This window comes from Dreissena polymorpha, chromosome 1 (genome assembly GCF_020536995.1).
Source record: "Dreissena polymorpha isolate Duluth1 chromosome 1, UMN_Dpol_1.0, whole genome shotgun sequence".
NCBI lineage: Eukaryota > Metazoa > Mollusca > Bivalvia > Myida > Dreissenidae > Dreissena > Dreissena polymorpha.
Window position 1 is genome coordinate 37364486 of NC_068355.1, and position 21595 is coordinate 37386080.

A 21595-nucleotide genomic window follows, 5' to 3' on the forward strand; every position below is an offset into this window, starting at 1 on the left:
TTTAATGCAATTTGGTGGTACAATAAGACCTATTACCCTCAAATTGACATTGATACCTACCCTTTCCCAATATTTCACTTTTCCGGGCCATTCGCATATTTTGCTTCCTACCGTGGTGTGCTACCGAACGCTTGGAACGATCATCACATGAATTAGACGCTCGCGTAAAAATAGTCCGTTCTGTGCCCAACACGGGAGGCGGAAAACTACAACGGACGAGGCATGGTCAGGGGTGATAACCCCAAAAAAGGGTTAGGGTTAGGGGTCGCGTTAGGGTTGGGTTTAGGCTAACCCTAACCCGACCCCTAACCCAAGCCCTCTAACCCCCCTTGCGCAATACCATACCATGCCTCGCCCGTTGTAGTTTTCCGCCTCCCGCCCAACACAGAGGTGAATGTAATGTGACCGTCGTGCAAGAGAATGGTCAAATAGCAGATCATTCGAGATCCTACGGCTTTTATTGTATAAGAGTGTCATTTGCGACAAAGCAAAACTAATTCGAAATCATGGAGGATTCACACATTACAAATGCAATTCATAATGGCAATAAGTAAGTTTGCAATCCTTATTGTCTTTCTGAGTTGTATTACAAACAACGGTAGTGGATCCAGTGTGTGTGGAATGTTATTCAGGTAATTTTGCATAATTTCGCGACCTGTCCAATTGAGTTCCTGCATCCACAGGCAGCAGTATCATAAAAAAAACATTGCCCCCCACCCCGGACCATATCCCCCCCCCCCCTCGGAGCTCACCCAAGGGGTTCCAGATTGTTAAATGTACACCTATTGTGTATGGTTTGACTTTTCAACAACGAATATTGACAAAAATACATAGTTTAAAAAATAACCCTCGTATAGGTATAATATATACACAAGGTATGAAACGCACTATATGCCTATTGCTGAAAGATTGTGGAACACTGGACGTGACCTTTTTCATCGAAAACACACATGTTCCCATGCAGTTGCCGACAAAATGCAACTGGATTCGTTAAAAGACAGTAAAAGCAACGAGATTACCCTACTAACCGATCTCCTGCTCGGCTAATAACTTTAATATTAAATTAAATTCGACTTTCTCGCTATATGTCACTCGGTGTTTCATCTACACATGTACACCATTTTAATTTTATAATGCGTCATCTGGTTGGTTGTTCTCATTGTGTTGGCAAATGATATTGCGTTTAAGAACCGAGCATTCGATCGACAAAATATGACAGCAAAACACAGACATATAGCGAGAAAGTTGAATTTAATTGAATATTAAGGTTATTTGCCGAAGAGATGATCGGTAAGGTGTGTAATTACGTAGCTTTTAATGTCATTTATTGAATCCAGTTGCCTTTGTCCGGCATGTGCATGGAAACATGTGTGTTTTCGATGAAAACGGTCACGTCTCTTGTTCCACAATCTTTCAGCAATAGGCATATAGTGCGTTTCATACTTTGTGTATATATAATACCTATAAGAGGGGTATTTTTTAAACTGTTATTTTTTGTCAATATTCGTTGTTGGAAAGTTAAACCATACACAATAGGTGTACATTTAACAATCTGGAACCCCTGGGGTAAGCTCGGGGGGGGGTATGGTCCGGGGGGTGGGCAATTTTTTATTATTTTTTTATGATACTGCTGCCTGTGCCTGCATCATGTAAATTGTTATGTCTTGAAAGCATCATCTACTAAGTTTAAATGCTATCTTGTGATGCAAGGAACCTCAGTGCCCAGTGAGAGAATCTTCTGCACAGCAGGAGATATCGCCAGTGCTCATAGGGCTTGCCTGGACCCGGACAATGTTGAAATGCTAATTTTTGTGAAAAGAAACATCAAACTGTATGAACAGTGAAAAGCATATGTTAACAAACAAACTATTAAGTGAATAATTGTTAAGGTTTCGTTTTATATTGACATTGCTACAATGTTAAACGAGAACTTTGTTATGTTTTTTTTGTTAATAAATGTTTAATGATTTTTAGTCAAATTATACTTCTAAAACCATTGATTTCTTTAATTTAGACAGAAACTTCTAATTTTCTCTTATATGAGGGATTCGGATCCAAAAACTGTAAGAAACCATATTTGGATTCGGATTCGGATCGAACAAATTTTTTGGATTCGTTGCAGCCCTACAAAACTGCAATGCGCTTTCAAGGTGACATATCATGCATTCATTTGGATGACGCGTGCGCCTGGGTATTTTGAAACCCGTTGTTATAACGTATGACGCGCTTGTGCGTTTAATATGGATTATTATGATTAAGTGTGAATTCAATTTTGAAAATATATCGCTAAAACGAAACTAATAAAATTGCATTGTAGATTTCTTAAATATTGTATAATGTACTGTAATAACGTGATGATTAGATTAAGTGTTTTTGTTGAACAATTTGCGGATTTAGAACAGTGTAAGTGATTTTAAATAGTGTTAAATCGTATAATTGTGGTGCATTGTTAATTGTCGACGGACAATTTACGAAAAATGTAAGGAGTAATTTCTTTGATACATAGGTCGTTCCTGTGTTAAAATTACTACCTGATAACATCAACTGTGTTTAAATGGAAAGGGAAAATGGCGATGAACAAAGCTATTGGGTATGTTGCGTGAAGACTTTTAACTCATCATGGAAACAAAACTATTAGTCGAAAATAAACATTGTGATGTGTATGTATACAACAACTTTGGTAAATAGATCATAGGCCAGTAGAGGTTTTACTTATATATGCCAGTTATTAAAAAGTGTGTTTAAAGAGATTTGGTCATAGACTTAAATTAACAATATCGGCGGGTTTAAATGCTGCATCGAGCTTGACGTAGGGGTAGACATTTTGTAAGTTGAGAATGGCTGCCATCTTTGCAGTAGGTATTGTGCTGTAGTGAAACGAGACTTTGACCAAAACCTTTTGTGTTCTACTATAGTGGGTAACAATTGGAATGCTGGTAAAATTTAAATAGAGGCATATAGCAATATTTTGCCTTGTTGTTCTACTTTTTCATTCAATTATTTAGGACTATTTCGTGTGGCGTAATCATGAAATAGTACACATGATTTAGTTTATTTAATCCGTTTTGCTACTACTTCTATCAATTACACACTTATATTTTGAGAACCAACGTTGTTTTTTTTATAATAAATATTGCAGGATTTATTGATTGGGATTATAAGTTTCGTTGTGTGCTAAGATTGATACGACTTGATTCAGAAAAACTGCTCGGCAAGGTTGTATATTGCAGATAAGTGCCTCATAGTTCTTTCCGAGGACACTGCAATCGCTACCCCCGTTCTGGGGGCGTGGCTCGTTACAATAACGGGAACGATATCTGACTCCTCCTTCGCACGTGGCAGAGCAATTGGACCACTGCAGCCAGTTAGAGTAGCCGCCATCGACTGGTAAGGATAAGAATATATACTCAATCAAAATACAACGCGAAGTCCTAAATCATGAAAGGCTTTACCAGATTACAATGTAATGCTTTTTGCTTGGGTTGGAGAAGTTTTTTAATGAAAACTATTTTTTAAGTTGTTCAAGTTATTTACATATTTCCAGATTAAAAAGTAGGGTTGTTGCGGATGCGGTTAATGAAATAACTTACTTATACCATCGACTCTCCTAAATTCGCGACTATCCTTGATTCGCGGATTTTTATTTTGTCACGTGATATGTAGCGAGATTTCTTTCTTCGCCTGCGCAATCGTAGAAAAATGTAAATTGTTTTCTCCCAATTGGAACGATTGAAAATGTTTGAAAAATAATGCGTTTAAAACAGTTAAAACTGTGAATTAAAATAAATTAGCCTAAACACCATATTTTCTTAACACCAATAATATCCGACTATTGAGTTTCTAATATTTTGTTAAAAAATGCGACATCATGATTTTATTTTTGTCGTCTGCTGTAAGACTGCAATATATGGAAATTTTTCTCTTCGATTTTGGACGAAGCAAACACATATTTTATTGTGCATTTCTAAGGCTTTGTCGGAAGAAGTATAGGTTTTATTCACCACCTCACCTACTGCCATCATAAATGCTTGCACAGCTTTTCAATAGAGCCTCCAAATTATACAGAGTGCCTGTATAAACATTACATGTCAGGGTCTTGAAAACAATCCACAGAGACACAGCAGATATGGGATCTGTTCCCATTTTTTCACACCTGTGGCAGGCCAATTTTGTTCGACATTATCAACCCAATGCTTACTACGGATATGGCTATACATGTCAGCAATGAAGTGACGTAGAAACTGAGTATACTGTTAGAATTGGACAGAGAAATCAGCTTGGAGTGTTTTAATTTAAAAAGGCTAGTGTTTGTTTGAAATTTATTTGTTATTATTGTAATATGGGCTCGAAACTTTAAGGTCGCAAATTTACGGTAATCGATGGTATATCTCTAATAATTAATAAACACTATTATAATATGTTATACGCTTCAAGAAAGCCCAAAGTTACTTTGCAACTCACCGGGACAGGGTCCTGTGCCATTGCAGTTCCTTATGTCTCCTACATCCCCAGTGCAATTTTGTCCACCGTTGCCAGGACTTGGACTGTCACGTGACCTGTTACGATACTGCATACCCGTCGCCTGACACGTGGCGGAGCAGACAGACCAGTTACTCCACGTGGACCAACCACCAGAAACTTTAAGAGAAAATATCACACATTGTCCGTAGTATGTCCGTTTCAAATGTTGTATACATTTCCCGTGTACATGTGCTACTGGTCAGATAAAGTGCACCTGACCCAAGGCGGTCCCTTGTTTCTCTTACATCCCAAGTACAGTTTTGTCCACCGTTGCCAGGAGGTGGACTGTCACATGAACTGTTACTGTACTGAAGACCCGACGTTCGACACGTGGCAGAGCAGATAGATAATTTACTCCACGTGGACCAACCGCCATTTACTTTAATAGGTAAAATAAATCACTAGTATTTCATCATTAAATAAGTTACATATATAAATGTGCATGTATATTCGTGTTAAGCTTAAACTATAACTATTTATCTTTAAAATGTAATACGTCTATAAAATTTTACAAAAACGTTGTCCTGTGATTTTGTGATTCAGTATTGTGAATACGAAAACTAGCATTTAAACTTGTTTACGTCCATTTCTTTCCGATGTTTAATTTAGAATGAAATTGCATATGTACGTGTTATCTAACTTAGGTTTAAAACTGGATTTGTCTGACCGTAATTCTCTGTACATAAATATTTTATGAGTACTTATTTTAGTAATCGGTTGTACACACCGTTATAACATTTTGCCAACAAGAACCGAGATCAATAGTTAAAAGATTAATAGATTGAGCTGTTTAATTGAGCAGTATTTGATGACTTGTTTGTATATTCAGTTGCAGAGGAGCGTTGTTGAAATATTCATGCCAACATCATGGTTTCATTTCACGAAAGTCAAAACTACCCTGTATCGGAAACTTCACCTAGTGACCTAATTTGTGATTCCACTTGACACAGAATCAAACATTGTCTTGACATTGTCAAGATAAGCATTCTGATAAAGTCTGATCAATATGTATATGTATGTATAGGTATGGTTTCTAAAGTGGTAAGATGCCTTTTGGAAGATTTGACATGGGGCAATCGACCCAAGTTCGAGTAATGTGCTACTATTGTCAACAATTGACGAAGTTTCAGACTGAGCCACAAATATTGCTTCTTAATCAATAACAAGATTTTTCTAAAATTTTAACTGACGACCTCATCTTATGAGGAACGTTATTAAGATGTAAACCTGATCTGAATAATGTAAAGATTATTACTTTAACCAAGGTATATGAACATCGAGTCATAAATTAGACTTCAATACTGGCAATAATTTTTTTCTTAAGATTTGACCTGTTGACCTAGTTTTTGGACACACGTTACCCAGATTAAAACGTGGTCTACACATTGGCAAGAAACATATTCTGACCTGTCATCAAGATAAGATGTTACCTCTATAGTCTATAGTGGTGCCGAGCTTAAAATTGATATCTCACGACGCACGACAAATATACACGTACACCGGACATAAAGTACTACAATAGCTCACCGTGAGTTCTTTGAGTTAAGGTGAACATGTACACAATTTACAAACTCAAAATACAAGAAAAAGTATAAACATGGATGATATTATTTAAAAAAAATAGTGGCCATATATGAATATTCCACAAATCGATCGTGCAATGGTTTACTTAATTTGTGTATTATACGAACATTCACCACGCTTACATGCAAAGAAAGCTCTTTAATTGTAATTATTTTAATTATATATATATTTATGTAACTGAATGTTTGATTGCTTTTCAATTTAAAAAGCATGTTCTATAATGAACACACTCTTTTAAGGTACTGATTTTGTAAGTTACGCATCAAACCATACCTGGACAAGGTACCGAGGTACTGCAATTCCGAAACGCGCTATCATCTGAACCACAATCCTTTCCTCCATAAGCTGTTCCATAACATTTCCGGTTTCGTGATTGAGTTCCATTCTCGCAGCTTACGGAGCAAGTTGACCACGCTTACCAGTCAGTCCACTTTCCATCAACTATTAATATCAAACAATGGCGACGCATTTAATAGCTTGTATGTCTACGTATTACAAAAATGTTTGCATACAGAAATACATATCGCATTTTGTTAACATGCGTATGTCTGTCATCTTACTAAACAACTAATAGAGTTTGCTTATGGATATGTTTCCCTTTAGTTAACATTATTCATAATAAACGAAAATAGTGTAGTACCTACCTGGACAGTTACTGTTGCTTGTTCGGTTGCACATACCCACTTCGAAATCAGGACCGTTGCAATACTGTCCGCCATTCAAGGGAGGCGGCCTGTCACACTTGCGATATCGCGGACGAAATCCGTTACAGTAGCAGACAGACCAGCCCTGCCAGGCTCCCCAGCTACCGTTGACTGTATCGAAAGAAAATATAAGTCACTAACTATTTGTTTCATTGCCACACCACATTGTAATGAATTGGGTCTTGAATAATTGATCGCTGCTGAAATGTTTGGTTACAAACAACATAAAAGTACGTTTATCTACGAAAATATTAATTCCAAATGATTTAATAAAGCGGGCAAAGTTTTCACTAGATTGCTAACATTTGGTTTGATTTCTGACGAGTGTATAAGTCTATATAAATCATTAGATTTACATGCGTGGCCAATTTTGACGCCAGGGGCATGATTTGAAAAAACTCAGTTGTGGGCCACTAAGTAAAGTCACGCTTCAAATATTTAATCTTTCACTGTTGCGTTTAAGAGAAGAAGTTTTCATTTTTAAATGTTTTTAGTTCTGATGACATACTTATGCAATGGACCGGAACGAATTCAACAAAGTTAAAGTAAAGTCACATAAGGATCATTCCTGTGAAGATTCTTAAAAATAAAACTGTCAATGGGTTAAGGGGGAGAAGCTGTTAAAAGCTGTTACAAACAAATTTACGGACGCACCTAATACACCGTACGCACTGATAGACAACGGAAAACACGGTGTCCTAAAAGCTCCTGATGAGCACGATCTTCTCATGTGAGCTTAAAAATACATAATAAAGAAGTGAAATTCCACCTGCCTGAGCAGCATTGCATTCTCATTATAAACAATTAGTTGGTCCTTTATTTAAGGCAAGTGACCATTTGCCAGAACAGTACGAAACAGCACAATACGAAACAACATAAACAAATAGAAAAGAAAACAAAGGAAAAAAATGTCCAAACTGGTTTTAGTTTTTTTTCCATCATTTTTAATCACCTTAAATTTCGGTCATTCATCTGTGAAACTTTCCGCGCAATCAACCAAACAGTTAAAGAGAGTGTTGAACGCACGCACGTTTGTGGACTGTATATTATACATTCAAAAACGACAATTGGAGATACATCTGCCAAGACGGTTCACAGCCAATATGAATTAATTATCAAGCATAAACATCTTTATGTTATTCAGCTGTGAAAGTTTACTCGAAATCTGCCTGGCAGGTAAATGGGACATTATGAACTATCATGTTTATTATATAGTGGAAAAACACACAGGGACACATTTCTGACAAATCTAGTAGTAACCGAAGGTTTTACGAACACATACACATTATTGTCATCCAGCTCTTGTCTTTGAATCGAAATCCACCCAGTGGGTAAATTAAGGAGTTCATGGCACAAACTTTGGGACGTACGTTCCCACGCCCAAGTGCAATGCTTTATGCCTCTCACTTAGTGGGGTTATAAAAGTGTTACGCCTTGAGCAAGGGTCTGTTTAGACCTAAGGCATAATATTGTAACAAACTGTTTACAGGACGAATGATTGTAAGGTATAACATGCCTGAACAATTTCTTGTCTGGTTGCAAACGTTCACTTCGTCTCGCATACCCTGACAATCCTGTCCACCGTTCGTGGGAGGCGGGCTGTCACAGGGGCGATATCGCCCACGAAATCCGTTACAGGCACAGAAAGACCAACCCTGCCAGGCTCCCCAGGCGCCATTTACTATAAGGGATACAACACAATAATTTTGTGGAGGCATACAAATGTTTCATGTATGCCCTTAGAGGCATGATTTACACCATTGTATACAGGGTCAATACTAATATCTTATGTTAAATACCAACTATCCACTTTGGGTTTCAAGAAGTTTATATTGAATCAAATGTCACCGGGGATGCGATCTGCTCTGATCAAAGGGGCATATGTTGAAGACAATTTAGATCCCCACATATATGACGTAAAATATAATATATGTGTCGTTTTAGCAAAATAAATCTTGTGGTTAAGCAACTATGTCATTTAAAGATATTATTGATACATGAAATATGTCTGAAGACGTATGTACGGTGGCATAGAGTTGACATTCACTACCCTTTTTTTCAAAGCACTCCTATTTTTTTTCCATTGCACTCCTCTTTTTTCTATCTCGTTCCTACGACATATTAACTCGAGGGAACGACATACTAACTCGTGGGAACGAGCTACCTATGTCGACACCACTCTTTTATTACTGCAACGCTCTTTTTTCATTGCACTCTTCTTTCATTTAGTTTAACACTTTTTTTCTATCTCGTTCCCTAGATTTAGTATGTCGTTCTCAAGACACAGTTAACTCGTTCCAACGAGTTGGTAAGTCGTTCCCTCGAAAAAGTATGTCGTGGGAACGAGAAAAAAGGGGAGTGCCATTTTATAAAGGAGGAGTGATTTAAAATAAGAGGAGTGAGAGCCACTGTGCGTGTGACATAAATGGCTCATTCCATGCTCTTTGTGCTCAGATGAGTTAATAAAGGCTTTCTGCTGATCGTTCAATAATATTTACCGATACAGGTTTTGTGCACTTCTGGAATTCTATCGTGTCACCGCCATTGCAATTCGCTTGGAAATTTGGGTTCAGTACATAGCACTGTCGTGTACGATTCCTCGTTCCCTCGACATAACATGCAGTGGAGTCACATTCAGACCATGATGTCCACTGTGTCCATATTGCATCACCTATGAACATCGTATATACTGCTGTTGAAATGAATCTATGATCACTACTTTTTCCGTATACGTTCACATACTGACTTATATAACGATGCTGAAAATGTATAGCATGAAACCCATACTTCCATCGTCCCATCGGTAGATATTACTTAATTTCGTTCACTTCTTAATATCAAGAACCGCAAGAGTTTCGTCTTTAATCAAGTGAATAGATAACAAAACTGAAAAATTGAATGGATGGATTGCCAATACAGAAATTATTATGTTAATTAGATACATTGTCATATAAAATATATTGCTCAATGAGTATGTGCACATATCATACCTGCGGTAACTTATTTTTGTACCATTGGAATTGTTTCCAATTCTTAATGTATAAAACAAAAATCACTATCAAAACATAGTCTGTTAACAACGAAACTATTAAAGACATCATGATTTTGTTTATTTAAACAATCATTACATCATTCATTCGTCGCGGACTTGTCGCAGATCAAGTGCGACTTGTTGCAGACTTATTACAAACCATGTTTTAGTCGGCGTTAGGTTGGCAATTGATCGATGACTTCTTTAAGACCTAAGGCCGAATTGTTATTCAAGTCTAGATGAGTATGTTTTATTGCGCATAAAATGCGATCTCAATGTTATTAAGGCACAACTATTTTGTCGTATACTCTCTTTTTATTCTTCGATAATATATATCGATAAACATATTTTTATTTATACATTGTCCTCTCAAAGAACATTAAATACGCATTTGCTTTTTCAACAATGACATCTCAAAAGTATAACACAACTATATACATGTTAGTGCTTTCCACAGGTTTTCTTTAAGATGACCGTGGACAATAAGAATTGGTAAGTGAAGAGTTACCAATGTCACTTTGATTTTAAAATACATGTTTCATGCAAAATGACTGTTTTGATGATTGATAACGATAACAACATGTGTTTATATCTTTTTATACTCGTATAATAACGACTCGGTCCATTTACCAAAACATCAGTACAAACTATACTCTTTATTTTACAACATACTTACATTTTTTCATATCTCTATAGTTTTCTCGTAATCCCGTATTCAATTCTAGTTCCAGTTTAAAAAGTAAAGTATCAAACAAATTACGCCATATGTTACTATTTAAAAATTTTGATGCAATAGACGTCCAATCGAGACAGGAATGTTCCCACTGTTCATGCGTAAATCAACTGACACGATGTGGGGGTACTCATATTCTATTACAACAAACAATCGCGACAGGCGCATCTGGGTATATAAAATGCAGGCGCCTCGGGTACTGAATTGATCTGGTTGCCAAATAACGATTCCGAAACTACGTTTCATAGAAACAAGAAGATATATTTGACAACGAAAAACTTTGCTTGAGGGTAAGAATGGCTAGTATTGTTACTGAAAATTGCACTAATCGGACAATTTTAACAACCGGGTATTATTTTTAAATTCTAGCGGCCAACCGGGGACCCTTAAATGGCCTTTGGTAAGCACTGCCTTTCATCCAGCATCAGCAATAGATGTTCTTTGCCTCAGGGAAAAAAATCAGATTGTCCTTACACCGATTCTAAAAACTAACAATCAGTGCAAATTGTATTTAAAATATTTTTAAATTTTTACTATTCAATGCATATGTAACTTAAGATCAATCTTACGTTATTAAAACATACCAATTAAAAATCGTTTTTCTTGTCTGTTGGAATGGGGAATCGATCGTGCGCCAGCGCAGGTGTTTATTCCTTCGACATCCACGCATCTTGAACGAACACTTCGTTTATACCAAGGATCGTATTCTCGATACCCTACCAGGAAACATGAATCCAAAACATCACTATGTAACATAAAAACATGTTTAAAGTTGAACAGCTCTTTTTCAATGTACGTGTATTAAAATACGTGTGTCTTTTTGTAACATAAGGAATTCATGTGCAAGATTATCCCAATCATTTAATCAATTTATTTTACGTTAATTTCTTCTTTTCCATATTCGTTGTTTCTGTCTAAAATTGGGGAAAAAATGCAAACGTAATAAATAAATGAATATTACAAATTTGTAAATATGCTCAAATTAAACACTTCAGCATTAATACTGTTCGAATCGAATGCGACTCACGAGCTCGAATGTTAAGAAAAGTGGTTCCTCTTCTGTTTCCAAAAAAGAAACTGCATCGAAATACTCATACACACAGGTCCAGATGTTTTTTACCATGTTTATTTACGTCCATCACTTTAGCAATAATACGTTTAGAATGACAGACGACGCAAATTAAAACAATACTAGTAATAGTTTAAAAAACCTAATAACTCCACCTTTGACGAAAGGAAATTCACAAAATGCACATGCTATCAAGTTCTGAATTATATGTTCTATAAGTTTCAACACCTTAAAAATAATAGCATCCGAGTTATGAGCAACACATTTTTAAAGACGACACTTTTAACTTAAAAGGTATATAACTCTGCGGATATCAACAGTAAAAAATACTTAGGTGACCAAGTGCATAAGCTTATGAATATATTTTAAAAGTTTCATCCCTCCAGCCATTAGCTTTGGTTTCTCATTCTTCATCTCGTAAATGGTGACATAGTCTGAGCCATTTTCGTATCTATACAAGACTTATTCTTGTCGTTTATGCATGAAGAAAGAATATTCGCAAGTTTTGGCATAAAGCTCCTCAAAAATATTTTTGTTGACAATTATTAATCGAATTAATACAGGGCAGTAGAAGAGTATGAACTTTTACCATTGGCTTCGGTTTTATCAGCGGCTGGATCAATGTCATATATTACTGTGTAGCCATGTATGAAATAAATCTATGAATAAAAAGATCATTATGCAAATTATACACTATTGTCGATTAAACACAGATAATGACGATCGGTAAGATAATGAAACAGTAATACTCGTCTAAAACTTCTTAGTACTTGAACCGCTCCGTGACTAAACTTTGTGCCAATTATTTTTTTTTTTTTTTTAAATGTCGTTTGTGCTATATTTTGTTCTGAAATATGTTATATTATACAGCCTTCGTCATGGAACGGTTCGATAATATTCTCATTTCTGTAGTTATTACTGTATATGCTGTCATAATTTACGCTGTATTCTGAACGGCCAAGGAACAAACTGTTGCTGCTGCACTATCCAATTACAACTTAAAATAAAGCCAAGCGCAGTACATACATATTAGTATCATTTAAAAATTGTCAATAAATATAGTGTTAACGGTCTGTGTTTAAATTTCTAAATGTATACAAAGTGAACAAATAAATTTGTAAAAGTTAGAATCAATTCATATGTACTGGATTATCTTGCAGGACTAGCCATTCCCCGTCCATGTCACCATTGAAGCACGTGTTCCTCTCGACCAGTGTGACAACTCTGGTGCCGAGATCTGGGGCGCTAAACACAGGTGTGTCATCGTCTACGGTGCAGTAGATGGCCCCAATCACCCCATGAATTAGGCATCCCGCAAATACGAGAACAGCCAGAAACTGTCTCATCTGCAGTAAATGTGGTTTTTAATGAATACCCCCCCCCCCCCCCCCCCAAAAAAAAAAAATAAAATAAATAAATACACAGTCAACCAACACAACCCTCAAAACAAACCATTTTACAACCATGATAACGTAATATACACATTGGAGCTTATAACAAGCCATCGTAATGTAAGATAATTAGTAATACGTTTGCATTAAAATGGCATTTTAAACATATTTTCATTAATATCATTTTTCTTGTTTTAGTGAGTACGCAGAAATTATATCAAATAAAAATACAAACTTGAAACTTCAAAATGAATTAAACACCAATAAAAATGTAAGCAAAGCAAAAACTCCAGTTGCATCAGCAAAAGATCATTCGTAAAATCACTACAAGGTATTTTTCTTGAGACAAGTGACCATCTGCGATACATGCGACGCAGGACACAAATTGTGACAAACAAAAATACCAATGAATTGAGTTGGGGGCACCGCCTTGAACAATTCAATTCAAATAAGAGAAATTGACCCAGATTAATCCACAATCAAGTGGATATTATAGGAAACTAAGTGTCCCCTTAACATCACAATTTAAATCAACTGCAGAGAACAGATCACTGGTACGTTTCAATTTAATTATAATTTAATAGTTGTAAAAGTTGCACGAGATTTGTATTACCTACATATAATGCTTTACATGTAACTATACACGGTACATGATTTCGTGATCATATCTTATGTCCTAAATAGTTATTTTAGATTCTGCGACCCAAGCGACCGACGGACAATTCATTATTATTTGCAAATAAAGCAGTATCTAGTGAAAATAATTTGAATTATCTACATTATTAAATTCAGATGAATATAAAGGAATATAATCTTACTTTGTTGTTTTTGATCCCAATCTGGGCCGTCGTGTAGGAATGGCACTCCAAGTGTAAACTGCAAAAAGCCTCTGCGATGGCGGTTATTTTTACTGCGAGTGTCCCTAGTTTTCAAATACTCAACACTTGTCAATCTTTTTGAAAATCCTTTCCAATTGGTCTTTAATTTCTACATTTCAAAAAAATGTTATGACAAGTATATGTTTTAAGTTATATAATATCTAGCTTTATATTTTGATAATTATCCCGCATAACAAAGATATGTTTATTTCGTTATAATAATGAAAATTATCGGCCGTTGCAATTCATTACAATCTAGTGCACAAATGCTAAAACTTGCCCCCAAAAACATAAGAAAATCGTGACAGACATGTTTGAAAATTGAAACAATTTTAACAACGTCCTTTTTGATTGCAACAAACCGTGTTGAGTTTAAAAAACGTTAATTGTAACGGAGCGGGAAAAGAAACTCATACGACTTTCCAAATAATTATGACGACCAAAATATTTTTATACAACATAATAAAGCATATTACAATACGCGTTTACATCAAAATTTATGTTTGTATTATTATCCCAACTACCAGACATCGTGTATGATGCAACAAAGCAAAACTCCATTTGAATGTAGTAAATTTGGGTAACGTATTCAAGGAAAATATATATATGGGTATCAGCACAACTATTTCCCAACTGGTTACTTAGTAAATACAGCACATTGGTCGCGTGAAAAGCACATACTTTTTTCCACTAAGCACATGACGAAGGCAATCGGAATGTATCAAAGTCACGTGCTACATTAAAGATCTTTGATTGTGTTCAGAGATAACAACCGAGTTGTACTCTTCGCCTTGAAATGAAATACATGTTAATTAATACATATAGATGCAATTTGAAAGTGTGAAAAATTGTCATTTAATCTTTAGCCTAGTTAGCAAGTAATTTATTTTTTTTGCAAACGGTACCGCTTTAACACCGAAAGTAGGATTTCTATAAGTATTAACGTCCTTTTCGACAAACGCGATTATTTTTTTCAGTTTTAAAATTACAAAAAAGACGGATTTCTTCCTTGTAACCACCAGATATATTCTAATTGGCATAGATAAAATTAAATCTATAGCATTGTTAGCAAGTAATTTATTATTTTTCAAAACGGTACCGCTTAAAAACCGAAAGTAGAATTTATAGACGTATACGTCCATTTCGATAAACGCGAAAAAAAATTAGTTTTAAAGCGCCAAAAAGACGAATTTCTACCTTGTTACCACCAGATATATTCTAATTGGCATAGATAAAATATTATTCTTATTTATACTTAAATTTACTATGCCAAATAAATTGTGTGGCTTTACCCTGTCTAATGCATGTGCAAACAGGTCGCCTTGGATCATAGTGGATATGATAAATCACCTTGTGTTTATCTATTGAAAACGAGTCACTTTTACTGTATATAACTTGACATAACATATTTACAAACTTTGGTTGGGAAATTTGATACTTTCCGGTGACTACTTAAACCAAATTTGAAAACTCGGTTTTACTTTATCTGGTCCCAAAACATGTTTCTGCATTTGCTTTGCGATGGCGGAGAAAGTATCACAAGAAAACCGCTAAGTCTCTACAAGCCGATATCTATTTTAAACCTCCACTTCATCGGACAGTTCAGATCTTACTGAACCACTTAAATGGACACATTTTCCAGCAAGCAGCTACGGCAATCTAAGGTTTATTACCATCTACCGACAATTTTCCGTTGATTTAAACTACCAGAATGACTTGCTAGCTTGTTTAGGGTTTTTAATTTCGCGTAAATAATTATATTGAGAGCACCATAATCTTCCAGAGAACATAAACATGTTGCAAACGTTGATAAATGATGGTGCATAACAAGTTTTAATTCACAAAAAAGCATGCACATTTGCGGACAAACTTATGTAACAATCATTTGTGTTTATCTAATTAAAGTTTGATTAAAGATAAGGCTACAATATATGTTATATTTCTACAATAAGTATTGTTATATGCAAATACCAAATATCATTGTTTACGATATTGTATTATTTGTTTCTTTTACAGAATAATATTAACATCACTTCGTGGTGTATTTATGCAAAGCAATAACTCTTTTGCCATACATTCAATCACGTTTTAATTAAAAAAAAAAAAAAAAAAAAACAGAAATTTATACATAACTTCCGATTTGCTAGTATATAGAAATAGTGCTTCAAATCTTCGCCTACCCCATGGTAGCTTGGTATTTTACAGAGAGGAACCATTCAATAAACTGTTGTATATCATCATTCCACAAACGTTTTTGCATTTGTTTGTAATCAGTGACTTCCAACAAAATGTATCCAAAAATTGTTCAGTATCGCCATAAAATAACAAAATAACAAACATGAATTGGTGGCCATTTTAAAGAATTCTACAATATAACAATGTTTTATTAAAATGAGATGAGTGTTTATGCGGAGATTGACACGTAAGATAACAATCATATGACCATATTTATTGTTTGTCAATAGAAAAAGTACCATGTACAATGAAATCTCTGTTCAAATGGTATTGAAATTCAATAAAAGATTACTGGAACATATTGTCGCAAACAAAACTTGAGCTCAACAATACAATCCTATGTTGATCCCAGGTTTATCTGTAATATATACAGCAAATAAACCCACACTTATGCTAGTGACCATGTTTTTTGTAATTTTAGAAGATGACCGAATAGTATGTTAAACTTATTTCAAAATGGTTTGAAGCAGTAAGAGGCAGGAGATATGGTGTATTTAGTTATATTTATCATAGCTTCGTCGGCCATCTAGAGCAAGAGATCGGAACGCGTGTGATAAATTTTGTTCAGGACCACTCAAATGTCCCTTAACTGTTAATAGAAATCGACGTACGGATGAAATTTATACTTTACTCTTGAAATAACGGAGAGGGGCATAGCAATACAATGCTTTATTATTTTTATTTTTTCTCAGTAATACATTTCCAATCGGAACATTTAGTCGCATTAAGTCATTTGTTGCAATGAGCCCCACTTCGTCAACAGGGCGCCTGCGAGCAAGGCACGGTGTCAAAGGCAGACCCCGGACAGTCCTCGTCGTGCCCGGAAGAACACATCCTCATACGCGACAGGGTGCCGTCAACCACACGTCACCGAGCAGTCGCCGAGGAACCATTCGCTCCAACCTGATCATTTAAACGCTTTTAATCAAGAGGCACATACAAACATGTCTGGTTTAATAAGTAATAAAATTGTGAAATATTTTCTGAAGATATCTTAACACACACACACACACTTAAATTCATTTCCTTTTTATCAATTGATAACCTTGCAATAGTGAGGATAGAAAATAACAGAAAACATAAGATGCTGTCTGACGGCATGCACGAATTCGCCACAAATGATGTCATTCATTGTATGTTAATGTTACTATTTTAAAAGTATTCGTTGTTTTCAGTAGAATTTCTTTAGTGTTGTTTTTTAAGAAATGTGGTATAAAATAAATTAAATAGTATACTACTAATATTCCCCACTGTATTATACCGACCAGTATAATGTTTAGTGGTTTAATTCTTTAATAGACCCTAGTGCCACTTTCTTGATCATTTCCAATAAATGTACTATGAGTCATACTTGGACATTTTGCAAGCTTGCACGCGCTTGTTTCCAGACTCTCTCCAGAACAGTTCAGGCCCCCGAAGGCGGGAGCTGGATTGGTACACGTCCTTGTTCGTTGTATGTGACCGTCTTCACATGTGACGTCACATTGCGACCATGTTGACCACGACGACCAGGTACCATTGACTTTCAGGATGTGCAAAAGTATTAACGCTTGTCTTTCAAAACAACATTTTATAACCCATTACATTGTAAACAGAATGTAAGATTATTTCAATGTTATTCTATATCATTGATTACTTCAGGCCAAAAATGAACAAATATCGAAATATAACAAGACAATCTTCGTAATTGATCGGCTGAAATGCGTACCTTCACATGGTGCCATTTGACAGCCCACCACTTCGCTGCTTTTCCTGCACAATCCTCTTTGTAACCCGTGGAGCAGTTACGTACACGGGTTTCAGTTCCGTTTCCACATGTCACTGAACACTTGCCGTTGAACCAGGGTGACCAATCTGTTCCAGACATACATGCATTGATCAGCATCATGCTAGCATTAACATGTATGGACAAATCGTAGGTATAGGGGTTAAAATTATATCAAATAGCAACAAAAGTTCAATTACATCATAAACATTGAACGGATATGTATGTGCTAACGTTTGTTTCGTACCTATATAATACCTTTTAAATTGTTGTGAATACATAGTAAAAAATCGTTCTTTTTAATAGATTGGAATTATTTTTGTTAAATAAAGTTTTAGCGTGGCCTAAATCTGATATTCATGGCAATTTGACATAATTCTAAAAACCTGGGCATCTTGCAAGCCTGCATGTGTTGGCTTCTTGACTCGCTCCAGAGCAGTTCAGACCTCCAAACGCGGGAGGTGGATTGCTACACATCCTCGTTCGATATATGTGACCATCTTCACATGTGACGTCACACTGTGCCCATAGTGACCACGAAGACCAGACACCGTCCACTGAAAAACAATACCTTTTAAAACTCATTTGCACCTTATGGCTGCCTACATGTATGAACGTTGATACGATCTGAGAATGCATACATACATTTTTGATTTGATAAACCGGACCACAATTTAAAACCAAAGGTTTTTAAGTAAATAATGCAATATATACCAAAAAAGTGTGTAATTGAAATGCTTGTTGATAGTTAAGCATGCATTTTTCAATTAAAAAAAAGAGTGTTGACTGTAAGTAACGGATTTCATTTGTGACATGTATATATGTAATCGGTGCAAATGGATTAAATATCATGCACACTAGATAGTTGTGTACCTTTGCATGGAGTTTTCTTACAGTCAATCACTTCTCTGCTGTTTCCCACACAATCCTCAGAGTGACCCGTGGAGCAGTGGCGCATGCGTGTAAGGGTTCCGTTCCCACATGTCACAGAACACTGGCCATTGAACCACGCAGACCAGGCTGTATCATTTTAAACGTTTTTTGAATAAGAAGACTAAGATGACATTACAGCTAACCAGACATGATTAACCAGATGTATGAAGTCATTTTGCTTCGAAAGCAATTAAACTCCATCTACATTGTCAAGTTTTAACCCCTGTGACATGATTTGGAATACTTTAATACAGAATCACTGTTTGATGTTACATTCAAACCGTAAAAATCTGAGCCTAGATCATAAGATGTTTAAGAGAAGAAATCCACTTAAAAATGGTTCTTTTATCCTAGAAAAATTTATTGAGAAAACTTTGTTTTGGACTTCTTAGTTGTAAACGCCAAATTAACTCGTCTAACCTAAGTGATTTAAGATATTTTCAATAATTTTGCCCATAATGGATACATTCAGTGTAAGACACATAGTGCGTAGGCAGCCAATGAAATTATTTGAACAACCTTGGTAGTCAAATTAGATTAGCAACGTATACATTTGCTAATCAAATGTGTGCATTGAAAGTATGACCCCTTAGGCGTTTTAAGGTAAGGCATTATTTTAGCCAATTCAGTTGAGGTTTGGGAGAATAGTTTAAACAAATATATATTTTAATTCAAGTCAATATTAACTTTTGAGGGCGATGTCCATTGGACTCTAGAGGCATGATAAAATTTGTACTTGATTATTTAACGTTTCATTCCAAATATTACATTTCTGAACACTGTCATTTAATACAAAACCATTCAAGTTGATTTGTCGTGCGAGTTCCAGTTTAAATAAACCATGTTCGATTAGGGCCTGGCCGATTGTTGTTCACACGCCACACCAAACACGACCCATAACAGACGTCGGACAGCAACACACCACAATATATAACTTTTGCTCAGTTGAGCTAGAAAGTTAATTGACATAAATAACAATATTAATTTTCAATACATATCAATAATGTAGAGAATAATAATACCTCCACATGGAGGTTTTTGGCAGCCTATTACTTCGCTACTGGTTCCCGCACAGTCTTCGGTGTGACCCGAGGAGCAGTGACGCATTCTTGTAAGAGTTCCGTTCCCGCATGTCACAGAACACTGGCCATTAAACCAGGAAGACCAATCTGTACCAAACAAACAATTCTTTCATTAATTATGCCGATAAGGCCGATGGATAATTTTGTTAAAACGTACGCTTGGGTTCGTCTAAAACAGAAACAGTTACGCTTTACAAAATAATATACTACTTCATAGTCTTATTACAAAAGCACTCATTTACCATTGTTATTTTTACAAAATATTAATAATAATAAGTTTTCCTAACATGCTTGGACACTTGTGTCATAGAACAAACATAAATAATTAATAATAGTACAAATACATGTAGTTGAAAACACTATTACATTTGAAAAAGTCGCATGTTAAGTATACCAGCCTTAACGACAAAATATATTATATTAACTTCCTATTGTATATTGTACAATTATTTTCCGGGACAACGCATTACAATGTGGTTAACGTAATTAATAACAGAGATTCTAGATTTTGAATAATAACAATGTTATGATCATTGACTTACGTTTATTCGGGTATTTTCTTACATTGATCAATCAATAATAACAAAGTGTTTTCCGTTTATGTTTGCAATACAAATGTGTGAAAAAAATCAGGATGCTTTCATAACACTCCTGTTAATGAAAGGTTTGTACCTTAGATGCAGTCAAGTCTCGGTAGAAACTGGACGGATTGTTTTCCGCTCACATTTCATGTATATTCATATTTTCACAAGATAAATGTGTTGTTCTTTGCTTATTCAGCATGTATTTATTTTATTATTTGTTTGTTACATATACATTATACATGTAACAAGTACTAACTAGAAATGGCGCGGTAGAGGCCGACGCGTATCCCCAGGCCGCATGTTTGACCCAGGGGCGCCCCAGGGTTGGTAATGGGGCCATGCATAGTTGAGATTGACCGTATTGTAATAATAGAAGTTCAGTATCAATTAGAAGTGAATTGGTGTAGAAATGAAGAAAATATAGTAAAAGGCAATTTTGGGTGAGCTTGGCCTATGTGGGCGGGGCGCCCCAGGGTTGGTAATGGTGTCATACATAGTTGAGATTGACCGTATTGTCATAAGAGAGGTTCAGTATCAATTTGAAGTAAATCGGTGTAGACATGAAGAAATTATAGTAACATGCAATTTTGGGTGGGCGTGGCCTATGTGGGCGGGGCGCCCCAGGGTTGGTTAGGGGGACATGCATAGTTGACATTGACTGTATTGTCATAAAAGAGATTCAGTATCAATTTGAAGTAAATCGGTGTAGAAATGAAGAAATTAAAGTAAAAGGCATTTTTGGGTGGGCGTGGCCTATGTGGAAGGGGCGCCCAGGGCTGGTAATGGGGCCATGCATAGTTGAGATTAACCGTATTGTCATAAGAGAGGTTCAGTATCAATATGAAGTGAATCGGTGTAGAAATTAATAAATCACCGGTCGCCGTGGCCTAGTGGATAAGGCGTCCGCCTCGGGATCGGGAGGTCGAAGGTTCGAGCCCCATGGGGAGCGTTTGTCGAATGATGGAAGTTTGTCATGGGACTTGTTCCGAAATGGCCGGTTCGTGAGCCGCGAGCTAGTTAAAATGAATGGTTACCGACTTTACCGCCTGGCGCCTGGCATAGTGATAGGAGTCGGGAGGTACATG

At 35.9% G+C, this 21595-nt stretch overlaps 3 protein-coding genes across 6 annotated transcripts in view; 1 reads left to right on the top strand and 2 right to left on the bottom strand.

Annotated features, from left to right (window-relative positions):
* Positions 1 to 20160, bottom strand: part of LOC127877208 (thrombospondin-2-like) — a 74170-nt gene extending 54010 nt beyond the window's left edge. The window contains exons 1-6 of one of the 3 annotated variants that reach the window (XM_052422887.1): positions 19867 to 20155; positions 18785 to 18931; positions 18298 to 18468; positions 17855 to 18000; positions 17498 to 17668; positions 16819 to 17049 (exon numbers count right to left, since the gene is read on the bottom strand). In XM_052422887.1, coding sequence (XP_052278847.1) covers positions 17552 to 17668; positions 17855 to 18000; positions 18298 to 18468; positions 18785 to 18931; positions 19867 to 19951 — 666 coding nt within the window. In that variant the 5' untranslated portion in view covers positions 19952 to 20155 and the 3' untranslated portion in view covers positions 16819 to 17049; positions 17498 to 17551. Of the gene's footprint in view, positions 1 to 16818; positions 17050 to 17497; positions 17669 to 17854; positions 18001 to 18297; positions 18469 to 18784; positions 18932 to 19866 lie in introns of those variants that run through there. The other 2 variants (XM_052422893.1, XM_052422901.1) reach the window with 2 other exon arrangements.
* LOC127877141 (SCO-spondin-like) overlaps positions 1 to 21595 on the top strand; it is a 331534-nt gene that overhangs the window by 234773 nt on the left and 75166 nt on the right. The gene's annotated exons all lie outside the window — the stretch shown is intronic.
* Positions 1716 to 12988, bottom strand: LOC127868139 (coadhesin-like). The gene is made up of 7 exons (XM_052409799.1): positions 12788 to 12988; positions 12232 to 12301; positions 8374 to 8490; positions 6379 to 6519; positions 4462 to 4638; positions 3239 to 3384; positions 1716 to 1778 (listed from the first exon to the last, which is right to left on the bottom strand). The coding sequence occupies exons 1-7, from the start codon at positions 12986 to 12988 to the stop codon at positions 1716 to 1718; spliced, it is 915 nt and encodes a 304-aa protein (XP_052265759.1).

Excerpts from the sequence above, each read along its gene's own strand:
- LOC127868139 (XM_052409799.1), bottom strand. The coding sequence starts at position 12,988 with ATGAGACAGTTTCTGGCTGTTCTCGTATTTGCGGGATGCCTAATTCAT. Across the intron at positions 4,639-6,378 it reads TACCTCGGTACCTTGTCCAG|TTTCTGGTGGTTGGTCCACG; the intron begins GTATGGTTTGAT and ends TTTCTCTTAAAG. Across the intron at positions 3,385-4,461 it reads TGGCACAGGACCCTGTCCCG|TCGATGGCGGCTACTCTAAC; the intron begins GTGAGTTGCAAA and ends TATCCTTACCAG.